The sequence below is a fragment of the Balaenoptera musculus genome, chromosome 15 (assembly GCF_009873245.2).
Source record: "Balaenoptera musculus isolate JJ_BM4_2016_0621 chromosome 15, mBalMus1.pri.v3, whole genome shotgun sequence".
Taxonomy (NCBI): Eukaryota; Metazoa; Chordata; class Mammalia; order Artiodactyla; family Balaenopteridae; genus Balaenoptera; species Balaenoptera musculus.
In genome coordinates, this window is record NC_045799.1 from 59,854,329 (window position 1) to 59,874,761 (window position 20,433).

Genomic DNA, 20,433 nt, shown 5'->3' on the forward strand with positions numbered 1-20,433 from the left:
CAGTGAGGACCCGAGCAAAAACCGTCCCAGATTGGCAAAGGCGGGAGAGGAATTTGATTTATGTGATTGAAAGGAGCAGGAATGGATTGCAGCTTCAGACCATAGCTGGTCCAGGGCTCGCGGGATCCCATCAGAACCTTGTCTCTCCCCCCCCCCTTTCCCTCCTTCCCTCTCTCCTTTGCTTTCTCTGTGCTGGCTTCGTTCCCAGACAAGCTTTCTCCAAGATGGACTCTCTGGCAGTTCTAGGCTTATATCATCCCGACAGCAACCCCAGAAGAAAGAGTTTTCCAGTAGTTCCAGCAAAAATTCTGGAATTAGACTTCATTTATCTGCCCGGATGTTGTGCTCATTCTTTTTTTTTTTTTTTTTTAACAGCTTTAATCTACTTTTTTATCTACAGATTTGCCTATTCTGGAAATGTTATATAAATGGAGTCATACACTATGTAGTCTTTTGTGACTTCACAGAAGCATGTTTTCAGGGTTCATCTGTGTTGTCATATGTATCAGTACTTCATTCCTTTTATTGCCAAGTACCGTTCCATTGTATGGATACAGCACGTTGTGTTTATCCATGCATCAGTTGATAGGCATTTGGGTTTCCACTTTTTGGCTATGATGAATAATTCCGCTATGGACCTTTGCGTCTAAGTGTTTGTGTGGGCATATGTTTTCCTTTCTCTTTCGTTTCATTCTTTTGTTTCATTTCATTCCACCTAGGAGTGGAATTGCTGGGTCATATGGCGAGTCTTTGTGACACATTTTGAAGAACTGTCTGTTTTCCAGAATGGCTGCACCATTTTATATTCCCATCAGCAATGTATGAGGGTTCTAATTTCTCCACATTCTTACCAGCACTTATTATTATCTCCTTTTTTTTTTTTTTTATCGCCACCCTAGTGGGTGTGAAGTAGTATCACCTTGTGGTTTCAATTTGTGTTTCCCTCATGACTAATGATATTGATCATCTTTTCATGTCCTTATCTTCTTTGTATATCTTCTTTGGAGAAATATCTATTCACATCCTTTGCATTTTAAAATTGGGTTACTTGTCTTTTTATTGTTGAGTTGGCAATAGTTCTTTATGTATTTTAGATACAAGTCCCTTATCAGATAGATGATTCACAAATATATTCTTTCATTCTGAGTTGTCTTTTCACTTTCATGATGATATCCTTTGCAACACAGGAGTTCTTAATATTGATGAAATCCAATGTACTTATTCTTTCTTTTGTTCCTTATGCTTTTTGATGTCATATATAAGAAAGCTTTGCCTAAGCCCACAAAAATTTATTCCTGATTTCTTATAACAGTTTTACAGTTTTAGTGCTTTCATTTAGTTTTGTGATTTGTTTGGAGGTAATTCCTGTGTATGGTGTAAAGAAGAGGTCTAACTTCTTTCTTTTGCGTGTGGATATCCAGTTGTCCCAGCACCATTTGTTGAAAAGATAGTTCTTTCCCCCATTAAGTTATCTTGTCATCCTTGTGGAAAATCAGCTGACTATAAATGTGAGAGCTTATTTCTGGACTTTCAGTTCTTTTCCATTGATCTAAATATCTGTCCTCATGGGAGTACCATACTGTCTTGATTACTGTAGCTTTTGTAGTAAGTTTTGGAACTGGGAAATGAGTCCTCCAGCTTTGTTCTTTTTTTTTCAAGACAGTTTGACTCTTCTGGGTCCCTTAAATTTCCATATGAATTTTAGGATAAGCTTGTCAATTCTGTAAAAAAGGCAACTGGGATTTTGATAAGGGATTATGTTGAATCTGTAGATCAATGTGAGGACTGTTGTCATCTTTATAATATTAAGTCTTCCTTTTTATGAACATAAGATGTTTTTCAGTTATTTAGGTCTTCTTTGATTTCATTCAACAATGTTTTGTAGTTGTTGGGATACAAGTTTTGTACTTCTTTTGTTTCTGTGCTTATCCTTCAGCCAATCTCTGTGGCCAGAGGGAATATTGCAGTAGCTGGACCTGTCTCATGTGCCGGCTTCTGCAGCTGGAGCGGGGAGGGCAGCCCTTCCCCAACTACGTGAACTGAAAATGAGGAACAGGAGATCTTTGTGAGGATTATTATAGTCCTCTTAACAGAGGCTTGGAGGGGATGGTTGCTGGGCAGGCAAAAGTAAGAAAGAAGAAAAATTGGCTGTTATAAATTCTTACAATCACAGCCTCAGTAAAGGCATCTAAAGGGATACAGAGGCAATGGAGCCAGGATTTCAAAGGCCATTGTCCACTTGATTACCCCAGAAAAGAAGAGATGAAAAGAAATCACTGCCATCTCCAGCATCTTAGGGTACAGAAGGGATTGTTTTTGGAATCTTATGTTCAGCAAAGACCTAAGACATCAAGGCTTCATCAAGGGCTTAAGACAAGGCCAGTTTAAGAGGATAGCTGGGGAGGTGGGATCTCCTGCCTGGAAAACTTATACTAACCACACCTCTCTCCCAACCAATCTACCAAATCTAGTTGAAACCTGCTCATTCTTTGATCCCTTTCCTGGGGCTTGTCAACACAACACACTGTCTTCCTTCTAATTATCACTCAGTTTTGCATTTATTTTTCTGATTAGAGCGTGAAGACCACGTCTTTTGTGCTTATCAGCCACTGGGGATAATTATCACACTGAACCCATAGGTTATTGTGAAAATTAAATGGTCCAACAAAGAAGATAATAATGATGGTAACAGGTAGCCCAGACTGAGTGCTTGCTTTGTGCCAGGCACCGCAACTACTACTATTGTCCCTCTTTCAGAGATTATAAAACTGAAGTAACTTTTCCAAGCCCACAGATCTAGGGAGCAGTAGAGCTGGGCTTCAAACCCAGGTGGTCAGACCCGCCCATCTCAGGTTCTTCACCACCGATTCGAAGCACTAACACAGGGCCTGGCACAGAGCTAGCCCTCAATACGGGTTGGCTGCTGTGTGTAGTCAGAGAAGGAGAATCTTTACTACTGTGCAGAGTTGCTGATATTGGTGCACTGGCCCCATTGTCCCAGGGCTGGACCCTAAGTGACCAGGGTAGCAAGGAGCCCTCTACCTCATGCCTTTCTCCGCACGTATTAGTTGGGGCAGAGCCAGCTGCTGTGGCAAATTTAAACCCCAGACTCTCAGTTTGTTCCTCGTTGATGTTGTTGTCCCACGTTTGTGGTCAGGAGTGGCTTGTGCCTGGGCCCAAGGTCTTTCCATCCTGAGCCTTCATTATGCCCTGGGGTGGGGCTCAGCAAACTTCTCCTGTAAAGAGCTTTGACAGTAAGTATTTTCGCCTTTGTAGACCCGATGGTCTGAGCAGCAGCTACTCAGTCCTGTTGTTGTAGCATGAAAGCAGCTACAGACGGTGCAGAAACAACCGGTGGACTGTGTTCCAGTAAACTTTACCCACGGAAACAGGCAGCGGGCCGGAGTGGCCCACGAGCTCTACTTTGCCGACCCCTGGGGCCTTGGAACACTTCACCAGGGGTCGAGAAGGGAGGAGAGAGTGTGAAAAAGACACATCCACTTGTGCCTCGGCCCAAGAGTGGAGCATTGCTTCTCCCTACGTTTGACTGGCAGGAGCTAGTCCCTCGGCCTCATGTAGATGCAAGAGGGGCTGGGGAGTGGAGCCTCTGTCTGGGTCACTGCTTTCCGGAAACAAGTCTCCCTCTTGGAGGAGGAGCATGCATTTGGGGGTCAGCCAGCTGGAGTCTCTACCCCATGCCCCTGAGGCACCTCCCCATGCTGCAGTGAGTAAACTGGGAATGTCATGGGCCCCCAGTTTGAGATACATTTGCCTATTTATTAAGTACACAGGCCAGGGTTGGACTTCTGGTTCCCATTGTTCAATGGATGTTTGACCTTGGACAAGTTCTTCACCTCAGTGCCTCAATTTCCCCAGTCTGTCAAATCGGTCTCATAATAGTGCCCACCACCCAGGATGTGAGGATTAAACAAGGTAATATATGAAAACTGTTTACCCTTGAGCCTGGCCCAGAGTGAGCTGTCAGTCCAGGGCAGCTGTTGTTGTCACCGCCATCACCATCTGCAATTCTCTAAACAGACACAAGGGGAGCTGCCACCCAAGACACTTCCAGGAACCCTTCAGGAACCTCCTTTGAAGACCCCTGAACTCCATGAGATCAGAAGGCCCTTTGATTCTCAGGGACTCTGAGTCTAGGAGTCTGGGTTAAATCTTGGCTGCCAGGCAGGTCTGTGCTTCAGTGGCCCCATCTGTGCAGTGGGGTTGGCAGCAGCTCTTCTGCCATCAGCAGGTCAGCTGAGGCTGGAGGGGAGAAGGGCGGAGCACATTTTGAAGGAGCGCTGAAGAGAAAGAGGAGGAGGGCAAAGTAATGGCCCCCAGGTCACTGCAGCACCCCCTGCAGGGAGATGTGGGAGAGGCACCAGCCCTGAGCCGCCCCCTCCCAGTACTGGTAGGGACCACTTCTGTTCACCGCCCGTTGGCCAGAACTGGTCCTGGGACCCCGCCTCACTGCAGAGGTTACTGAGAAATGGAACAGAGCGTATAGATTTTTTGTGAGCACCAACTTCCTATGCAGTAATCTTAGTCACCACTGGACCTCAGCTCCTGGCACAGTGCCTGGCACGTCGTGTTGGTTGAATAAATGCACGATGACAGCACCCACTCTCATTTTACAGATAAAGATGCTAAGACCTGGAGTCGGGACATGTCTTGACATGTGGTTCCTTGTTTGACTCTGACTTTATTTTTACTTTGCTTCGGAGAGGAAAACTCCAGAGACCTTGTCCAGGGTAAATCAAGTTCCCAAGTAAAACTTTAAAATAATCCCTTTATCCTCCCAACTTCATCTTATCCGTTTGGGTTTATGATATTGTGATATAATAAGAAACACACATTTGCTCTTTGTCCCTGGTTCCTGGCAGGGAGCTCATAAAACCCTTGCAATCTCCTGAGTGATAGGGGTGAAAGGAGCATCTTTTGTTACAATATTTGGTCTGACACAAGAGCTTCTAAGACCCTTAGAAATCCTGGGGTGGTAAGAGTGGGTTTTTTGTATGCTAATGAAGTGACTAGTGGCTGGAGCCCCAGGTAGCTTCAGGATGGGGTCTGGTCCCCTGAAGGACGAAGGCATGATTAGAAGGTTGGAACCTTTAGCCTCTGGGGAGGGAGAAGAGCTGGAGATTGAGTTATCACCAGTGGCCGGTCATTTAATCAGTCACTGCTGTGTAATGGGATCTCCATAAAAATCCTAAACTCTGACGTTTGGAGAGCTTCTGAGTTGGTGAACACATGGAGGTGCTGGGTGGGAGGTACACCCAGAGAGGACATGGAAGCCCCATTCCCCCCCATCACCAATACCTTGCCCTATATGCATCTATTCCATTTGGCTGTTCTTGAGTTGTATCCTTTATAATAAACCAGTAATAGTATGTAAGCTGTTTCCCTGAGTTCTCTGATCCACTAGCAAATTGTCGAACCTGACAAGGGGGTCTTGGGAACCACTGACTTATAACCAGTTGGTTAGATGTCTCAGTGGCTCAGCTTGCCCTTTGCCTCCGAAGCGAGGGCAGTCTCATGGGGCTGAGCCCTTAGGTTGTGAGATCCGATGCTAATTTCAGGTAGTGAGTGTCAGAATTCAGTTGAATCGTTGGACACCCAGTTGGTGTCCAGAAAGTTTGAGAATTGGTTGTTGGTGTGAAAAAAACCTCCACACATCTGGTGTCAGAAGCACTGTAGATAAAACAGTGGAGGCTTGTGTTCAACTCAGATGGCCCGAGTGGTAGGGCCCTGCCCTCTACCTCCTCATCCCTCCAGCGTCCACCGTGGCACCGGGCACATGGTAGAGGCTCAGTGAAAGTTTTTGAAATGGATGGATTTTTTTTTTTTAGATTTTTTTTTGATGTGGACCGTTTTCAAAGTCTTTATTGAATTTGTGACAATACTGCTTCTGTTTTATGTTTTGGTTTTTTTGGCCGTGAGGCATGTAGGATCTTAGCTCCCCGACCAGGGATCGAACCCGCACCCCCTGCGTCGGAAGGTGAAGCCTCAACCTCTGCACCGCCAGGGAAGTCCCTGGATGGATTTGTTGTAAACTTCCCCTGTGTAAACAAAGGAATAGTGTGGAACAGCAGAGTCGCTGGGCCTGGAAGTTGTCTGGACCTGGGTTAAAATTCTAGCTCTGAGCATTCTAGCGTGACCATGGACAAGTTAACTCATCTCTGTGAGTCTCAGTGCCCTTACCTGTAAAATGGAGAGACCACCACCTCCCTGAGAAATGTGTTTGGAGAGTTAAGAAAGATTCTGTATTCTGAATGTCTGGCCCCAGGTGGGTGTGCTGGGTGTTCAGTCTCTAGGAGTACAAGCAAGGGTCGGAGTCCCAAGGAGCGGGCCGTTGTGTATAGTCCCAACCCTGCTCTGGAAGGTGGGCTGGGCCCCACCCCTTCCTGGGCCCCACCCCTTCCCAGGTGTCTAGGTTGTTTCTGTAGAAAGATGCTGGGCCCTCGGAAGCATGGAACCATCCCCACCCCGCCTCAGTAGCACAGCTTGGGGGGACTGATTTTGCAGAGATCTGTTTTTGAAGACCTAATGATTTTATTCTCTTGCTTCTGGATGGCCTGAGGACGTATGTTATTTCGTCTGCACCATCATATTCAGGCATGTGAATTAGCTGCCAACTGGTCTGAGAACTGAGAGATTTCACCTAACAGTCCAGATTTGCAGGTTCCCTTAAAAAGCGGGGAGCGGCCCTGCAGGCCCCCGTCCCCGCGTCGCAGTGGTCTGCGGGAGCCCTCTGCTTCGCCAGCGTTGCTGTCGCTCTTGTGTCTCCCGCGTCAGGCCTCGGCCCTGGCCCTGCTTGCGCCCCCGGCCGCTGAAGTGTGGGTGTGTGGCTGGCAGGTGTTGGCCTCTGTCCGCTTGCTCTCGGGAGGGATGCAGCTGCCTCACCGCCCTCTCTTCCTTGGCTTTGACGCCTGCGTGTCCCTCCCAGCCGTGTCCCACCTGAGGGGCCTCCCCGGGGGGCGTGATGGCTGAGCAGAGCTGAGGAAGACGGGCTCTCGAGGCAGTTCCTGTCCTGGCACTGCTCCTCCTCCGCTGTGTGGTCCTGGCCACCGTGCTTAACTTCTCTGAGCCTCATCTATGAAACGCAGTTGGAGTCAGCAATGATATTCATAAGCGTCTCCACTCAAGTCCCTGGCATTCGACACGCACCGGCTGGTATTAACGTTTTGGCTCCATTTATGCCTCTCTTTGCCCAAACAGCCATATCAGCCTGTGGCATCAGCAGTTAAGGATTTATACTGATCGTAGAGGCTACACTTAAGACAGAGACGGCCCCGCATAATGCCGCTGCTGCTGCTGCTGTTAAAACCTTCTCTAAACCAGACCCTGTATGACCATCACACTTTCAACGGGCTGTGAAAGGGTCCCGGGCGTTGTGGGGGGACTGTCTTGTCGATAACGAGGAAGTGGCTATGTGGGCGCCATCTGTCTGCCCGGCGATCACTGTGTGGCCTGGAGCCAGCACAGGCAAAACAATTGCATGGAGGAGAGAGAGGGGCCCCACGGAGCCCGCAGGAAGGACCGGACATAAAATATATGCGAGCACTCTGAATTTCTGGTTGGGCTTTTACAGCTCAGTCTCAGCCTCTGGAGTTGTTGGACTTGGAGCTTTTCAGAGCAGGGTACATCTGAACCCAGGATCCCTCTGGGGTCTTTGGGTCCAATGAAGGGAGGTCCTGGCAGTAAACAGGTGCAGACAGGAAAATACCACATCTCTCCTTTTTGATTTTCCTCTTTGGACCTCACATACAAAACAGCAAGTTCATGCTATTGCCCAGCTCCTGACACGTGGATCTCACTGTTCACTCTGAAACCTGAAGCCTCAAGTTCATCACCTCTTATCCCATCAGCCTCCTGCTCTTCTCGCTGCCACAAGTAGCCGCTCCAGCGTGTTTGGCTCAAGCTATAAACTTGTGTGTTTCCTTCTAGAATATGTTGCATTATTCATGTTCTTAATTGATCTACATGGCATTGTGCTCGAGTCTTCATTCTTTCACTGTTTTCACCCAGCATCCTGTTTACGCTCTGCTCGTGTGGCCGCGTACGCCTGTGCTTTGCTTCCGTAACTGTTCAGTATGTTTTGGGGAGCGCACCCACCACTTGTCCTTTACTCCGGAGGTGCCGCCAAGTGGCTCCTGATTCCTCCCCACTCAGACACAGCGCGGCAGGCAGTCTCCTTGTGTGTGACCCTTATGGTCCATGTGAGAATTTCTCTGGGATAGATACTCAGGCTGGAATTGCTGGGCCACGTAGTGTACCATATATATTTTTTTAAATTTTATTGAAGTATCATTGATTTACAGTGGGTCATGTAGTGTGCTATATTTACTTTGACCAAATACTGCCAGACTAAAGAATATGGTAGTTTTAAAGGCAGAGGAACCTGAATTGTGCCTGCTTCTAAAAAAGAAATCACGTGTGTTGAGTGTCTACTGTGTCCTGGGAACACATTATCTCATTTGATCACACAGTAATCCTCTGGGACAGGCACTCTTAACATCTGTGTTGCACAGGTGGAGAAATTGAGGTCCAGAGAGGTGGAGTAACTTGCTCGGGGTCACCCAGCTAGACAGTCCCTGGGGCTGAGCCTGGCTCTGAGTGATTCTTGTGGACATACCATGCTGCTTTCCTAAAGAATCCCAGGTCCTAGGCCTGGCTTCCATAAATTTGTAGAAAGCATTCTAAGTTAAGGAACATCTAACTAGATCAGACGTCTGAAATTGGTGGCTTTGTGTGGCCTGCACTCTGTTTTGTTTGATCCACCTGGTCTTTAAATCTTTTATAATTTTCAGTATCTAAAAATCTGGGATTTCACTTAAAAATCGAGGCGATCCGGCAACAGTGGGCCCACTTTCCCATGAGGCAGCAGTTGCTGGGATTAGAGTCGTGGCTGCATCTTTCCAGCTGACCCTGTCCCCACTGGCCCCTCCTGGCCCTGGAGCTCGCAGCTCTGGGAAGAGACATTTTTGCATGAGGGCAAGGACTTTTTTTTTCCGCTCTTGAGTTCTTCCCAGTAAATGCATGAACCAGCCTTTCGCCCGTCCCTGACTCAGCTGTCCGGCCTGCAGTTTCCCTTGGCTGCAAAGTCAATAACAGAGAAAAATAGGCTTTAGCTGTGACAGAGCCTGCTGCTGTCCTGCCAGGAGATCATTTGTTGTGTCCTGTCTGGAACCCAGCCTGTGCCAGGCACCGCGGAGGGTGGAAGAGACATTGCAGATGGGCTCCCACCTGTGGGGGACAGGCCACCTTATCCAGCCCATCTTGAGCAACAGAGGCTGCTATGAAGCTTCTGTCCGTAATCCCCCCCTCCCACAGAAGGTGGGGTTCTGATGATAGAAAGACGAGACTTCATCCAGACACAAATACGTATCTCTATGCTAAGAGGAGAGTTTTTAGAGCTATGGTATTTGGTTCACCCCATGTGAACTGAAGGACTACTTTGTTTTTTTAATTCCTGTTTTTAACAAAGCTGTAGGGCTCCTGCTGTTGTGAATACATTGACCCTAAGAGCCAGGACAGCATCCTGGTTATGAGCTGAACTCAAGACAGACCTGGCTGTAAATCCCAGCTCTATTCCTCCCTAGCTGGGTCACCTTATTTCTCGGAGCCTCAGTTTCTTCATCTGCAAAATGGGAATATTAGTATCTACTACACAGAGCTGTAACAGGGGTACATTGAAATAATTCAGGTAAACACTCCACATAGTGCTCAGCACATAGTAAACTTGCAATAAAGGGTATTACTATTATTATTATTATTATTATCGTCATGTTGAGAAGCACATGGGAGGAGAATGTCAATGTACCTTGAGCCCTGGAGGCGGGGATGGGGGCGTGGGGGCGTGTTCCTTTTCTGAAATAGAGACTTGCTTTCTTTCCTGTGTTTGCAGTCAAGGTGTGGAATGGGCATGCCTTCATTGCAGGTGGGGGTCAGGATCTATCTTCTGTTCTGACATTTAGCGTAATCACTGACGTCACACAAGTGGTGTTTTACAGTCTCGAAGCTCTGTCACACATTGTATTCCCTCCTTGAGCTGCCCAGCCCTGAGGGTCTGATCTGTTTCCCGCATTTTAGAGTAAGGTATCGTGAGCAATGGGGCTTGTCCATAGCCTCACTCGGGGCTTTTTGAACAAGAGGAGGAGGGTCTCTTGGGTCAACGGGAAGCACAAGCTTGGATTTGGTGTGGCACTAAGCCCCTGGCCTTTTTCGTGAAGAAAGTGTGGCGAGGACTTTGGGGTCCGTGGTGTCCCCTTGAGTCTGCCCTTTCTCTTCCTGTCACAGGCAGCGTCTCACCCAGAGGCCATCAGAGCCTTGGGCCTGCCGACAGGGTCGTACAGCTTCCTGTGTGTCGTATGGGAAGTCCTGTTTCAGATATGATGGGGGAGGTAGAGGCAGTTAGGTCTTCAGTAGCCCCTTGCCCTTCCCATGGGAGCATTAGCATATGCCATTGATGGAGCCAGAGGACCTGGCTCCACATCCTGGCCCCCTAATTTTCCAGATCCACGGGCTTGGGCAAGGCTCTTCCTTTCTCTGCACCTCTGATTCCTCATCTATGACATGGGGGTGATGGTAGAGCCTACCTTGGAAAGTCGTTTTGTGGATGAAACCAGATTGATAGGTGTAAAGGACTTAGTAGGCACTCAAAAGTCAGCCGCTGCTGCTGCTGCTGCTGTTATTATTGTTGTTCTTGCTGTCGTTCTTTATGCATCTATTGTGAGGATGTTTCTGGCTTCTTGGGAGTTTCTGTTACCCGCTAGAAAGGGGGGGTTCATGGTTTTCTTTGCCTTCCGCACACACAATGTTCTACACAAAATAGGTGGTGGCGATTTAACAATTTAGTGCAAAAACAGGAGTAGGGTTTGGATCAGAAAGTCCACAGTTTGAATTCTGGCCCTTCCGCTTTTTGTATGGCCTTGCAGAGGGTCAGGAGCCTCTTCGACTGTCTGTCACCGCCTCCCCCCCGCCACCCCGTCCCTGTGCAGCAGGGATGAGCCTGCCTGGTGTTTACGGGGTTATATGCACTCCCAGCTGTAAATGTGCCTCCTGACTGTAAAGAGGTCACTGCCTTTAAGAAATGTTGATCTTCTTCTCTTTTAAGTAAATATTATTGAAAATGTTACCAGGTGAATAGGAGCAAGGGCTCTGATGTTGAACCACCTCAGCGCAAACCCCAGCCCCATCACGTTCTCCTTGTTGGCTTTGGGCTTTGATGGCATGTAACATCTCTGAGCCTCAGTTTTCCCAGCTGCGAAATGAGGGTAATAATTCCAGCCTCACTGGAGGCCACAGGAGTAAATAGCTAGACTCATGGAAAGCACATAGAGGGATCCACGTTACATGGCAGGCATCAAATCGTCAACTCCTTTCTATTCCTCCCCTGAGTCTTGACCTCTGGGCCTCCTGAACCCCCAGCGTGTGCACCTGGTCTCTCTCCCAGACTCTCTGCACTGACTTCATGACTTACCATCGGCCTCTTTCCAAAGCCTGGCTGCTTCAGTCCGTACACCGCCCCCCACCCACTGAGAGGATTTCACCCCACACCCTGAGCCCGGGCTCCCCTCACTCCCCTCAGTCAGTCCGTCTGGATGCCTTTCCTCCCATCACCGTCTGCTGAAATCCCACCCACCCCTCCAGACCCAGGCCGGAAGTGCCTACGGACTGAAGGGGCTAGGCCTGTTTCCTGTCTTCCTCTGTCCATCCCAACCCGTTACCAAGCTACTTGCTTGGTAAATGGTGGCCCAGCTGAGTCGCCAGGGGTAAAGTAATTCAATTAACAGGACTTTGCTTCCCTGTCCCTGCAGGAGGGGCAATGACTCTGGCCTCTAAATTAGTGGGTATCTGTTGAGGTTTAGGGCCTGAATTTCTCACCAAGGGTGCCTTAGAGACACACGGGCCTTCTTTTCCCCTGCCCTGCCATCCCCTCCCCGAAACCGCTCCAAAGAAAGCCCTCCTCCTTCCCCTCTCATTCACACCCGTTGCCACCCAGCTGATGATTACTTGGAAGAAAACTTGTTAAACGAAACTTGTTGAAAGCAACCAGGCTGCCCCCCGTCTGTTTGACGCGGATGAGAACATCAGGACCTCCATCCTGACCCCTTGGAGCCCACCCGCCGTGTAAACATTAGGAGGAGAGTTTCCTTTTGTAAGTTCACGATTTGATTATTTCTGAGTTCAGCAAGCGAAGATATTTGGTGTAGTTTTGCTAAAATCACCCAATCAGACGCTTATCAGAGGGGCTCAGTGATGTTTGGGAAGCTGCTACGAGGGTCCTTCACTCCCGGCTATTCATTGCTGTCAGAGGTCTCCGTCCAGAGTGTTTAGAGTGGCAACAACAGTCATTGTCTCTTTTCAGGTTCCCGTTAACAAGTGCATGATGGTCACCCTAGAAACCACCCTCAGGTGTCAGTGTTGGGAACCCAGGCATCACCCTTGTAACAAAGCCGAGTTCGTGGGTTGCAGCATTTGCCCCAGGATGACAGGATTGGGCCTGCGGTTCAGATGAGCTGCATCCACACCTCACAGCCGACCCACACTTGAAAGAGGAAGGGCAGGTTTCAGCATTCCAGGGACAGAATAGAGTGACCGGGACAAAAGAGGGCTTTTTAAAACTGAAGCATCTTCTTTTCATTCTCACGAAGGAAGAGCTGATTGCCACTCTCTTGCTTGAAACACCCGTGGCCCTGAGGGCAGAGTCCAGATGCTCTGAAGTGACTTCCCAGCTCTGCCCCTGCCCTCCCCCAGCTCCCCCTCTCTCGGTGCCCCCTCTGATCCCCACTCCCATGGTTCCTTCTGGCTGTGGTCTTTGGAATCTCCAGGCAGTTCTCTCCCTCTGTCTTAGAGCAGAGCACAGGCTTCCTGGGGCCGAGTCCTGTCTGCACCCCTCAGTCGTTAGTGTCTGGGCACTGGCCCTTACCCCCTCTGAGTCTCATCTGCTCTCTCTGACATGGGAGTACTAAAAAGTACCTATCTCAGTGGGCCTCTGAGAATTCAATAAAATAACATATAAGTGTGACCAGCCCAGTGCCTGGCAGAGAAAATGTTCGGTAAAAGTTACTATTAACACTTTCTCCTGCTGCTGCTGCTGCTATTATGATAACTGTTACATCACACGACCTCTGGGGAGGGCCCACGTGCCCCTGTGTGCTCCCCACACACCCCCGCAGCAGACCTTGTGCGCACCTTTATCCTGTGTGTTCCTGGCTTTATCGCGCTGTTTTGTAATGATCTGTCTGTCTTTTCCATCGACTGTAAGCTCTGTGAAGGCAGGATCCTAGTTGCATTTATTCCTTCACTCACAGCACCTGGCTCACAGGGGCCCCCCCCCAGGAGTATCTGTCGCATGAATAAGTGCATTGAATAAACGAATGCAGGATTCCAGCCCATCAGCACGTCCCACCTGGGTCATTGACTCTAAACTAGAACTCGAAGTCATTCGCTAATGCTGGGCTCCTTGGGAAGCTAGTCATTGTTCTGGAATTCTCTAGCCATTGAGGTGCCCTTAGATCAGCTGAGTCTGCAGCAGCCTCTCTCGACAGGGCCCTGAGCTGCATGCTGCTCCTGATGGACAGGACCTTCCGTTTATTTTATAAAACACCATGATATCCTTAGATGAAAATAAAAAGGAACTCTGGAAGTGCAGAATCGTGGGGAAGGTCCCCTTCGAGAGGCGGAATGTGGTCTGGAAAGCACTGTTGTCAGGAACGACCCAGGAAAGAAAATGTCACAAAGCACAGGGGGCAGGGGGTCTGAGCATCGGTTCCAGGAGCTGCAGCTTGTCATCTTGTTCACAACATTCCATCGTTTTTAAAATAGCTCTTCTTCATTTGATGGCATCTTTATCTTCTTGAAGCTCAAAATAAAATTAACCTTTTCTGGAGGAAAAAAAAAAAAAACACTCCCATGAAAATAGTCCTGAATGTTCTTTTTTAAAGCTAGGACAAACTCCCAGTTCTTTTGTTAGTCCTCAACCATAATTGACAATAGTATTATGATAGGAGTGCCGCACAAGGCGACAGCAGGGCCACGGGCAGCGAGGACTCGTTAAGCGGCCACCAGAGGCGTCTGGCAGATTCCACGAGCTGGGCTTCGGTCCAGCCCATCGCTTCTAATGCTGCGTTTTGGCTGCCGCCTAGGAGCGCAACCAAAAAACTCACAAACGTTCCTTGGCCCTTTAAGTGCTGGCCCCTCCCCAGCGGGGCAGGCCCTGTGTGGATGCTCACATCCTCCCAGGGGTCCTGGGGGGCAGACGGGGTCCCTGCAGGACCAGCTCGCTGTCTTTGCTCACTCATTACCCGTTGTCTGCCCTTTACTCCCCGCCCACGGGGAGTTGGGAGCCAGGGAGCGAGCTCGCAGCTGCTTCTGTCCCTCTTCCTCCCCGGTCAGGGGGCTTTGTCGTCTCTGCTCTGGGCTTGTTCTCCCCGGCGGCCTGCCTTGCTGCCCCTCAGTCCACCTCCCACATTTCTAAGTTCCTACAACAAATGTTGATGGGGCTGCTGTGATCTCCAGGATGCGGGGCGTGTTGCTGGTGGGGGCCGGAGTGGGGGCGGTGCCGTGAAGGGAAGCGGTTGGCAGGGCACACTGGGGCCACGTGGAGAAGGTTCCTGCGAGCCTCGATAAGGGTTTAGATGTGCGTGTTGGGAGGGGGCAGAGCTCACGGGATGCCGCTGAAGAATTCCTGGCAGGGGAGTGGCGTGATAGATCTCTCTGCCTCAGGCTGCTATGGCTCATTCCCCACTGACAGTCTTTCTAAATGCACCTCCTGGGTCCCACCCCCATCAGCTTCTTTCTTGGTCCACAAGGCTGTGCGTGATCCTGCTGCTGCTACGGCTTCAGCTCTGGGGAACCACTAAGCCTAGCCACGCGGGCCTGCCTTCTGCTGCCCCCGTAGGCTGCACTCCTTCTGCCTTCGGCCTTTGCATTTGCTGTTCCCTCCGCCTGGCATGCCCTTCCCCCAACTGAGGGCACCCACCTAGACCCCTGACAGGTGTCTGTCCTCCAAGAGGTGCTGGAGCAGCCCCTCCAGGAGTCGCCTCCTCTGAGTGAAACGCTCTCTCCGTTCCTCGTGCAAACCTCTGGCGCGCTTCCCTGATCACATATGGATGGCGACATCCCAGCACTTGCCCCTGCCTGGCTACCCACTGTCTGTCTGCCTGCCTGTCCCCACCCCGTACACATAGAAACTCTCTGAGGAAGGCTTCCTGGCTGAACATCCAGAATCATCAGCTTCTGTCGCAGAGCCTGGCAGGCGATGTTGGCTACCGGGCGCGTAGCCTCGGTTACCATGAACGACGTAGGCACCATCCTTATCCCCATTTTACAGGTGAGAAACCCCAGCTCTGCGTGGTTTAGCTGCCAGACAGTAGAGCTGGCCAATGGCAGTGCAGGCCGTTCTTCTGCCTGAGGGAACGTCCCCTGGAACGTGGTCACCTGGAACGTGATCGTCTCACAGGGTAGCTCTTGGATGGTTCTGTAGGGCCTCAGGCAATCCAAGTGGTACAAATTCGGGGTCCCACAGAGGCCAGGCCGGGGACGGGACTGAGGGGAGGAGGCTGGGTGGGATGGTAGCCCTGTGCTTCCAGTAATGAGGGCCATTTCTCAAGGGAGGCCAGAAACCTGGATCTGAGGCAGATACACCCTGGTTTTAATGTTTTTAGGCCATTCAAGCTGTTAGCAGCTTGTGGTGAAAAAGGCACCACCATCTTCACCTTTTGGTCAGAACCCAACTGATCCCCGAGGGGGAATCTGATCTGAACAAGACTGCATTCAACCTGCTGGAGGATTGCCAGCTTCATTCTGGGATGGAGTCCGCCCCTTTTTAAAAAATCCCAGAAGCAGTAGGCACGTTTGAAAATTCAAACGTTCAAATACCGACTAGGTATGAGGTAACACCAACAAATTATCATTCATATTGTTAGAGGTGATCATGGTATTGTGGTTCAATCGGAAAATGTTCTTAGTATTTTAGAAATACACCTTGAAGTGTTTAGGGGTAAAATGTCATGATGAGTATAATTTACTTTAAAACACCTTTGCAAAAAGGTAAAAATGACGTAATGTGGAAAAGGGTTAAGACTTTATTAGATAAAGGGTCATGGGGGTTCATTATACCATTCGCTCTGCTTTTTGCCCTAATTTGAAACTTTCATAGTAAAAAATGAAATGACAGTAATGGGAAAGAATATAGGCTTCCTTGAGTTGTTCTGAGATCTTCCCGGCCCCATTGGCGTCCTGCCAAGTTGTGTGCGGCCACTCGAGGTGTCCATACCTCCAGGATCAGATTGAGCCCCAAAGGCAGGACATCTAGGCAGAGGCTGGCCGTCAGCACCCCCCCTCCCCCACCCCACCACCCCCATCCCCGCAGTGACTCGCTTCCTTCTGCTACAGCTGGCGGGCAGGTGCAAGTTCTGTGAACTGCATCTTGGCTGGGAGACACCTGCAGTTTAGAGGACCTGTAGATTTTTCTTACGTAAATTGGAGAGTGTCTTCTGGATTGAGGGCAGCTCTGACTGCTCACCCATTGATGACCTGGGACCCTGCAGGTCTTGAGCCCTAGGGCAAGTTTCTTACCCTCCCTGAGCCTCCGCTGTGCTGTAAAGATGTGGTGCTAGGAAAGTGCTGAGCGCAGAATGTGAATAAAGACTCCACAAATACCATCGCTTGTTCTGAACAGCTCAGGTAGAAATTGTTCGGCTGTCAAACTCAGATTACTGCCATGTTGGGTTTTCTCAGGAGCTGGCCGGGGTTTCCAGGGACTGCCTAGCTTGAGGAATCAGTAGGATTTGTGATTCCTCCAGGGTGATGATAACCTTTCTGCCAAATCCCTGTTGGCCCTGGGACCTGGGCGAGAAGAGGCCCAAGTGAAAATGGGCAGATTCGACTCCTGGGTAGGATCCTCTGACCTTGACTTTGGGGGATCCTCAGCTTCCTAGGGCCCCGCAGCCCAGCCCAGCCCCACTAGCAGCACAGGGAGCCACCCCCAGCCTTCCCTTGGTGCTTACAGTGTTTTGAGCATCTTCCCTCTGAAAAAGGAGAAATCTCCACAAGTTCTTCCAGGGATGATTAGCCCCTTTCTTGCCTTCCTGCAGCAAAGCCTCTCAAGCCATCCTTGAGGGTATCTTGTGCAGATTGAAAACCAGGCCTGATTAGCTCCTCTGGGCACTAACCTGGCATATCGACCACCTTCCCAAGGAGGAGCGCCTAATTGCTTAACGATGGGTTGAAACTTGGAGACCGTGGAGCAGACTCTGGTATCAGATGGGTGAGCGGAGCCGGACTGGCTTGAGCTCCAGCTGAAGACCCACGGCTCTCCTAGCCTGGTGCCTTCACTCCCCGCACTCAGCGCCCCTCCAACCAAGCTGCAGGAGATTTCGGCCCCAGACTGGGACTGCGCTGGCGGTCAAGTTGGAGCGGCCAGCAGCAGTGTTTGAGCACCGTCCCCCTCTGGAGAAACGTCCGGCTGAGGCAGTGCATCAGGGGGTGGTTCCGGGTGAGAGGACCTTGATGTGACCTTGAAGTGGCCCCCGGGGATCAGCAGGTGCTCTGTGTTCCTTCCTCCCCCCCGGTACTCGGAGGAGGATCGCCAGATGAAACACAGGACACCCAGTGAAATCGGAATTTCAGATAAACAATGAATAATTTCTTAGTGTAAGTGTATCCCAGATATTACATGGAAAGGTTTTATTGTATAGGCCGTACTTGAACCCTGAAAAATTATTGAATCATGAATTTTTGAATATGGAGTTATGAATACTGAAAAATTCATTGTTTATCTGAAATTCAGATTTCACGGGGCATCTTGGCGTTTTATTCGCTAAATCTGACAACACTTAAGAGGGAATCTCCCTGCTGTGCTCCGGCCCTTGGCAGGGCCTTGCGGGGACGGGCGTGTCCTCGGGTGTCTCTGAGCACATGGGCTCATTCTGCACCCCGTTCCCGAGCCCCAGGCTGGCGGGAGGTGGAGGTGGGGGATGATTGTACTGCTCCGTCTCTGGGGCCTCGTGGGCTAGCGGCCCGGCCCCGCTCTGGGCCACAGTTTCCTCATTTGTCGTGTGAGGCTTCTCGTGTCCCTGTGAGGCTGAGTGACCCTGTTCCTCCTGCCGCCCTCGCTCTGCTCTCCCCTATTCACCCCACTCCGCCTTCAGTCTGGAAGGAGCATTACTTCCTCAGAGAAAGCCTTTCCTGCCCCACACCGGCCCTGGTTTCCTGGTTCTAAGCCAGGCCCCCAGTGCAGCTGCGCATGGGCAGGACAGGCTCCAGGCTCTGTGGGTCCCAGGGCAGCAGGCAGATGTGAGGTCCCTCGTGCCAAAATTACTGAGTTTCAACATGAGGCCAGCAGATCACCACACAGGTCGAGTTCTGACCCTGAGGGACTGCCCGGAGCACACGCCTAGGAGCTGGCCCTGCCTACGAGGGCCAGGCACACAGGGGTGGGTGGCGGTGTGAGTCAGGAGGGTCCTGAGCGCGGATGTGGGGCCCTGCGCCTGCCTCGGGGCGCACCGAGCAGCCCCGGCCCCGAGTAGCCCTGGGGGTGGGGCCGCGCCGCTACCTCTCCTGGTTTTTCAGAGAAAATGGAATTTGTTTGTTAATGAAATCTTTCTTAAATAGTGGCAACTGATTCATATTTCAGAAAATTCCCATGAAGGCAAAAGTAAGCATCCTCTCTGGAGGGGGGCATTGAGTGTGATGAATAGTTATATGCTGACCTGTGTGGTCACTGGATTTATTGGTGTCTCCCCCACTGGCCCCGTGACCTCCACCAGGGCCACAGCAGTGACCCTGTGTGTTTATGGTCTGTCCCAGGTCCCAGCACCATACTCGGCACGTTGCAGGTGCTGACTGAGATTTCATTCATTCCTGGGAACACACTGTAGGAAGTTTCATGGACCTGCCTTCCCCCACTTAACAATAATACTATCACGAGCATCTCCCGTTATTAAACGTGATCACACGTGTAAAGCCTGAGGCACCACTTGCACTCGCTCTGGGTGGTGATGATTGATGGTTACGTGTTCTCCGGGTCGTCCGTCTCCAGGCGGGTGAGGAAAGCATAGCTGAGCACACCTGTCTGTCCGTCTTCCCAGGACGCCAAGTTTGTGGAGGAACGCAGGAAGCAGCTCCAGAACTACCTGCGCAGCGTCATGAACAAAGTCATCCAGGTGGTCCCCGAGTTTGCCGCCAGCCCCCAGAAAGAGACCCTGGTCCAGCTGATGCCCTTCTTTATGTGAGTACCGGTCACGTTCATGTGCTCCGCCCCACACGTCCTTCCTTCTCTCTCCTGCGGTTGCATGTGTCTGCGTCCTGGACACCCCAGGACCTGGCTGTGCCCCAGAGCCTGCGAGGTGCTGATGTGGAGACTTGGGTCAAGGCATCTGGGAGTTTAAAGGGCTCACGAGAGAATGAGCCCGCAAGTGAGCATTGTTGATTTGAGGCTTGCGAAAAACGCAGGGCTCTGTGGTTTTATACTTTGGTACATTTTGATCAAAGGAAAGCTTGCAGCTCACAGGTGTTCCAGAGCTAAAGTGGTCTCTGTCAGGCTTTCTTCAGCATGTGGGCAGTGAACCCAAGGAAACTTCTCGCAGATTCCCACTGGTGCCAACTTAGATTACTTTCATATTAATATGACCTAAGTATGAACCAACTTAAAACTAGGTATAAATTCCTTGTTCTTATATGTCTTATAAAAGTAAAAAAAAAAGAAAAGGAAGTTTACATGTTAAGCACTTACAAAATCATTGCAATTCAGAATCAGCAGTTAACAGAGTGAATGCTACTTTTTCTGAAACCAAATCTTTGCTCACGACGGTGTGCAGCAGCTCCTCCTGAGCTCGGCACATGCCGTGTACCGCGCCGGTGGTCCGCGTGCTGACCACACCTCCCCCGCCATGACTTTCCTTGGGTCACGTCGCTGGGAAACATGTGTTTGGGCCTCACCTTGGGGGCAGGTGGGCCTCACTGGTGTCACTATGTTATCACTGATCAGTCCCCTCTGTTCTCATAAGTCTCTCATCACACCGCGACATTTACACCCTTGGATTCAGGGAACCCAAATGATGAAACATCCTTAGTTTTTATAAAGTCTTCAGATGCCAGAGAATATAATTACACTCAACCCTTGAACAATACAGGGGTTAGAGGTGCCAACCCCCCATGTAGTCGAAAATCTGTTTATAACTTTTGACTCCCTCAAAACTTAAATACTTATAGCCTACTGCTGACCTTACCAATGACATAAACAGTCACTTAACATATATTTTGTATGTTATTTGTATCTCTACATTGTATTTTATGCATTCATGATATACTTAGCTTTTGCTTAATTTTTTCAATATTTCTAGGCTATGCAGTTTATCTGCAAGTTTTTTTCAAATTGTTGCAAATCTCCAAAAATTTTTCCAACATTTTTATTGAAAAATATCTGTG

The 20,433-nt window shown here is 49.9% G+C and overlaps 1 protein-coding gene across 4 annotated transcripts in view; it reads left to right on the forward strand.

Moving 5' to 3' along the window:
• The window catches only part of SNX29 (sorting nexin 29), a 569,335-nt gene that overhangs the window by 493,735 nt on the left and 55,167 nt on the right, over positions 1-20,433 (forward strand). For all 4 annotated transcript variants that reach the window (XM_036826193.1, XM_036826192.1, XM_036826194.1 and 1 more), the window contains one exon: positions 19,095-19,234. In XM_036826193.1, coding sequence (XP_036682088.1) covers positions 19,095-19,234 — 140 coding nt within the window. The remainder of the gene's footprint in view (positions 1-19,094; positions 19,235-20,433) is intronic.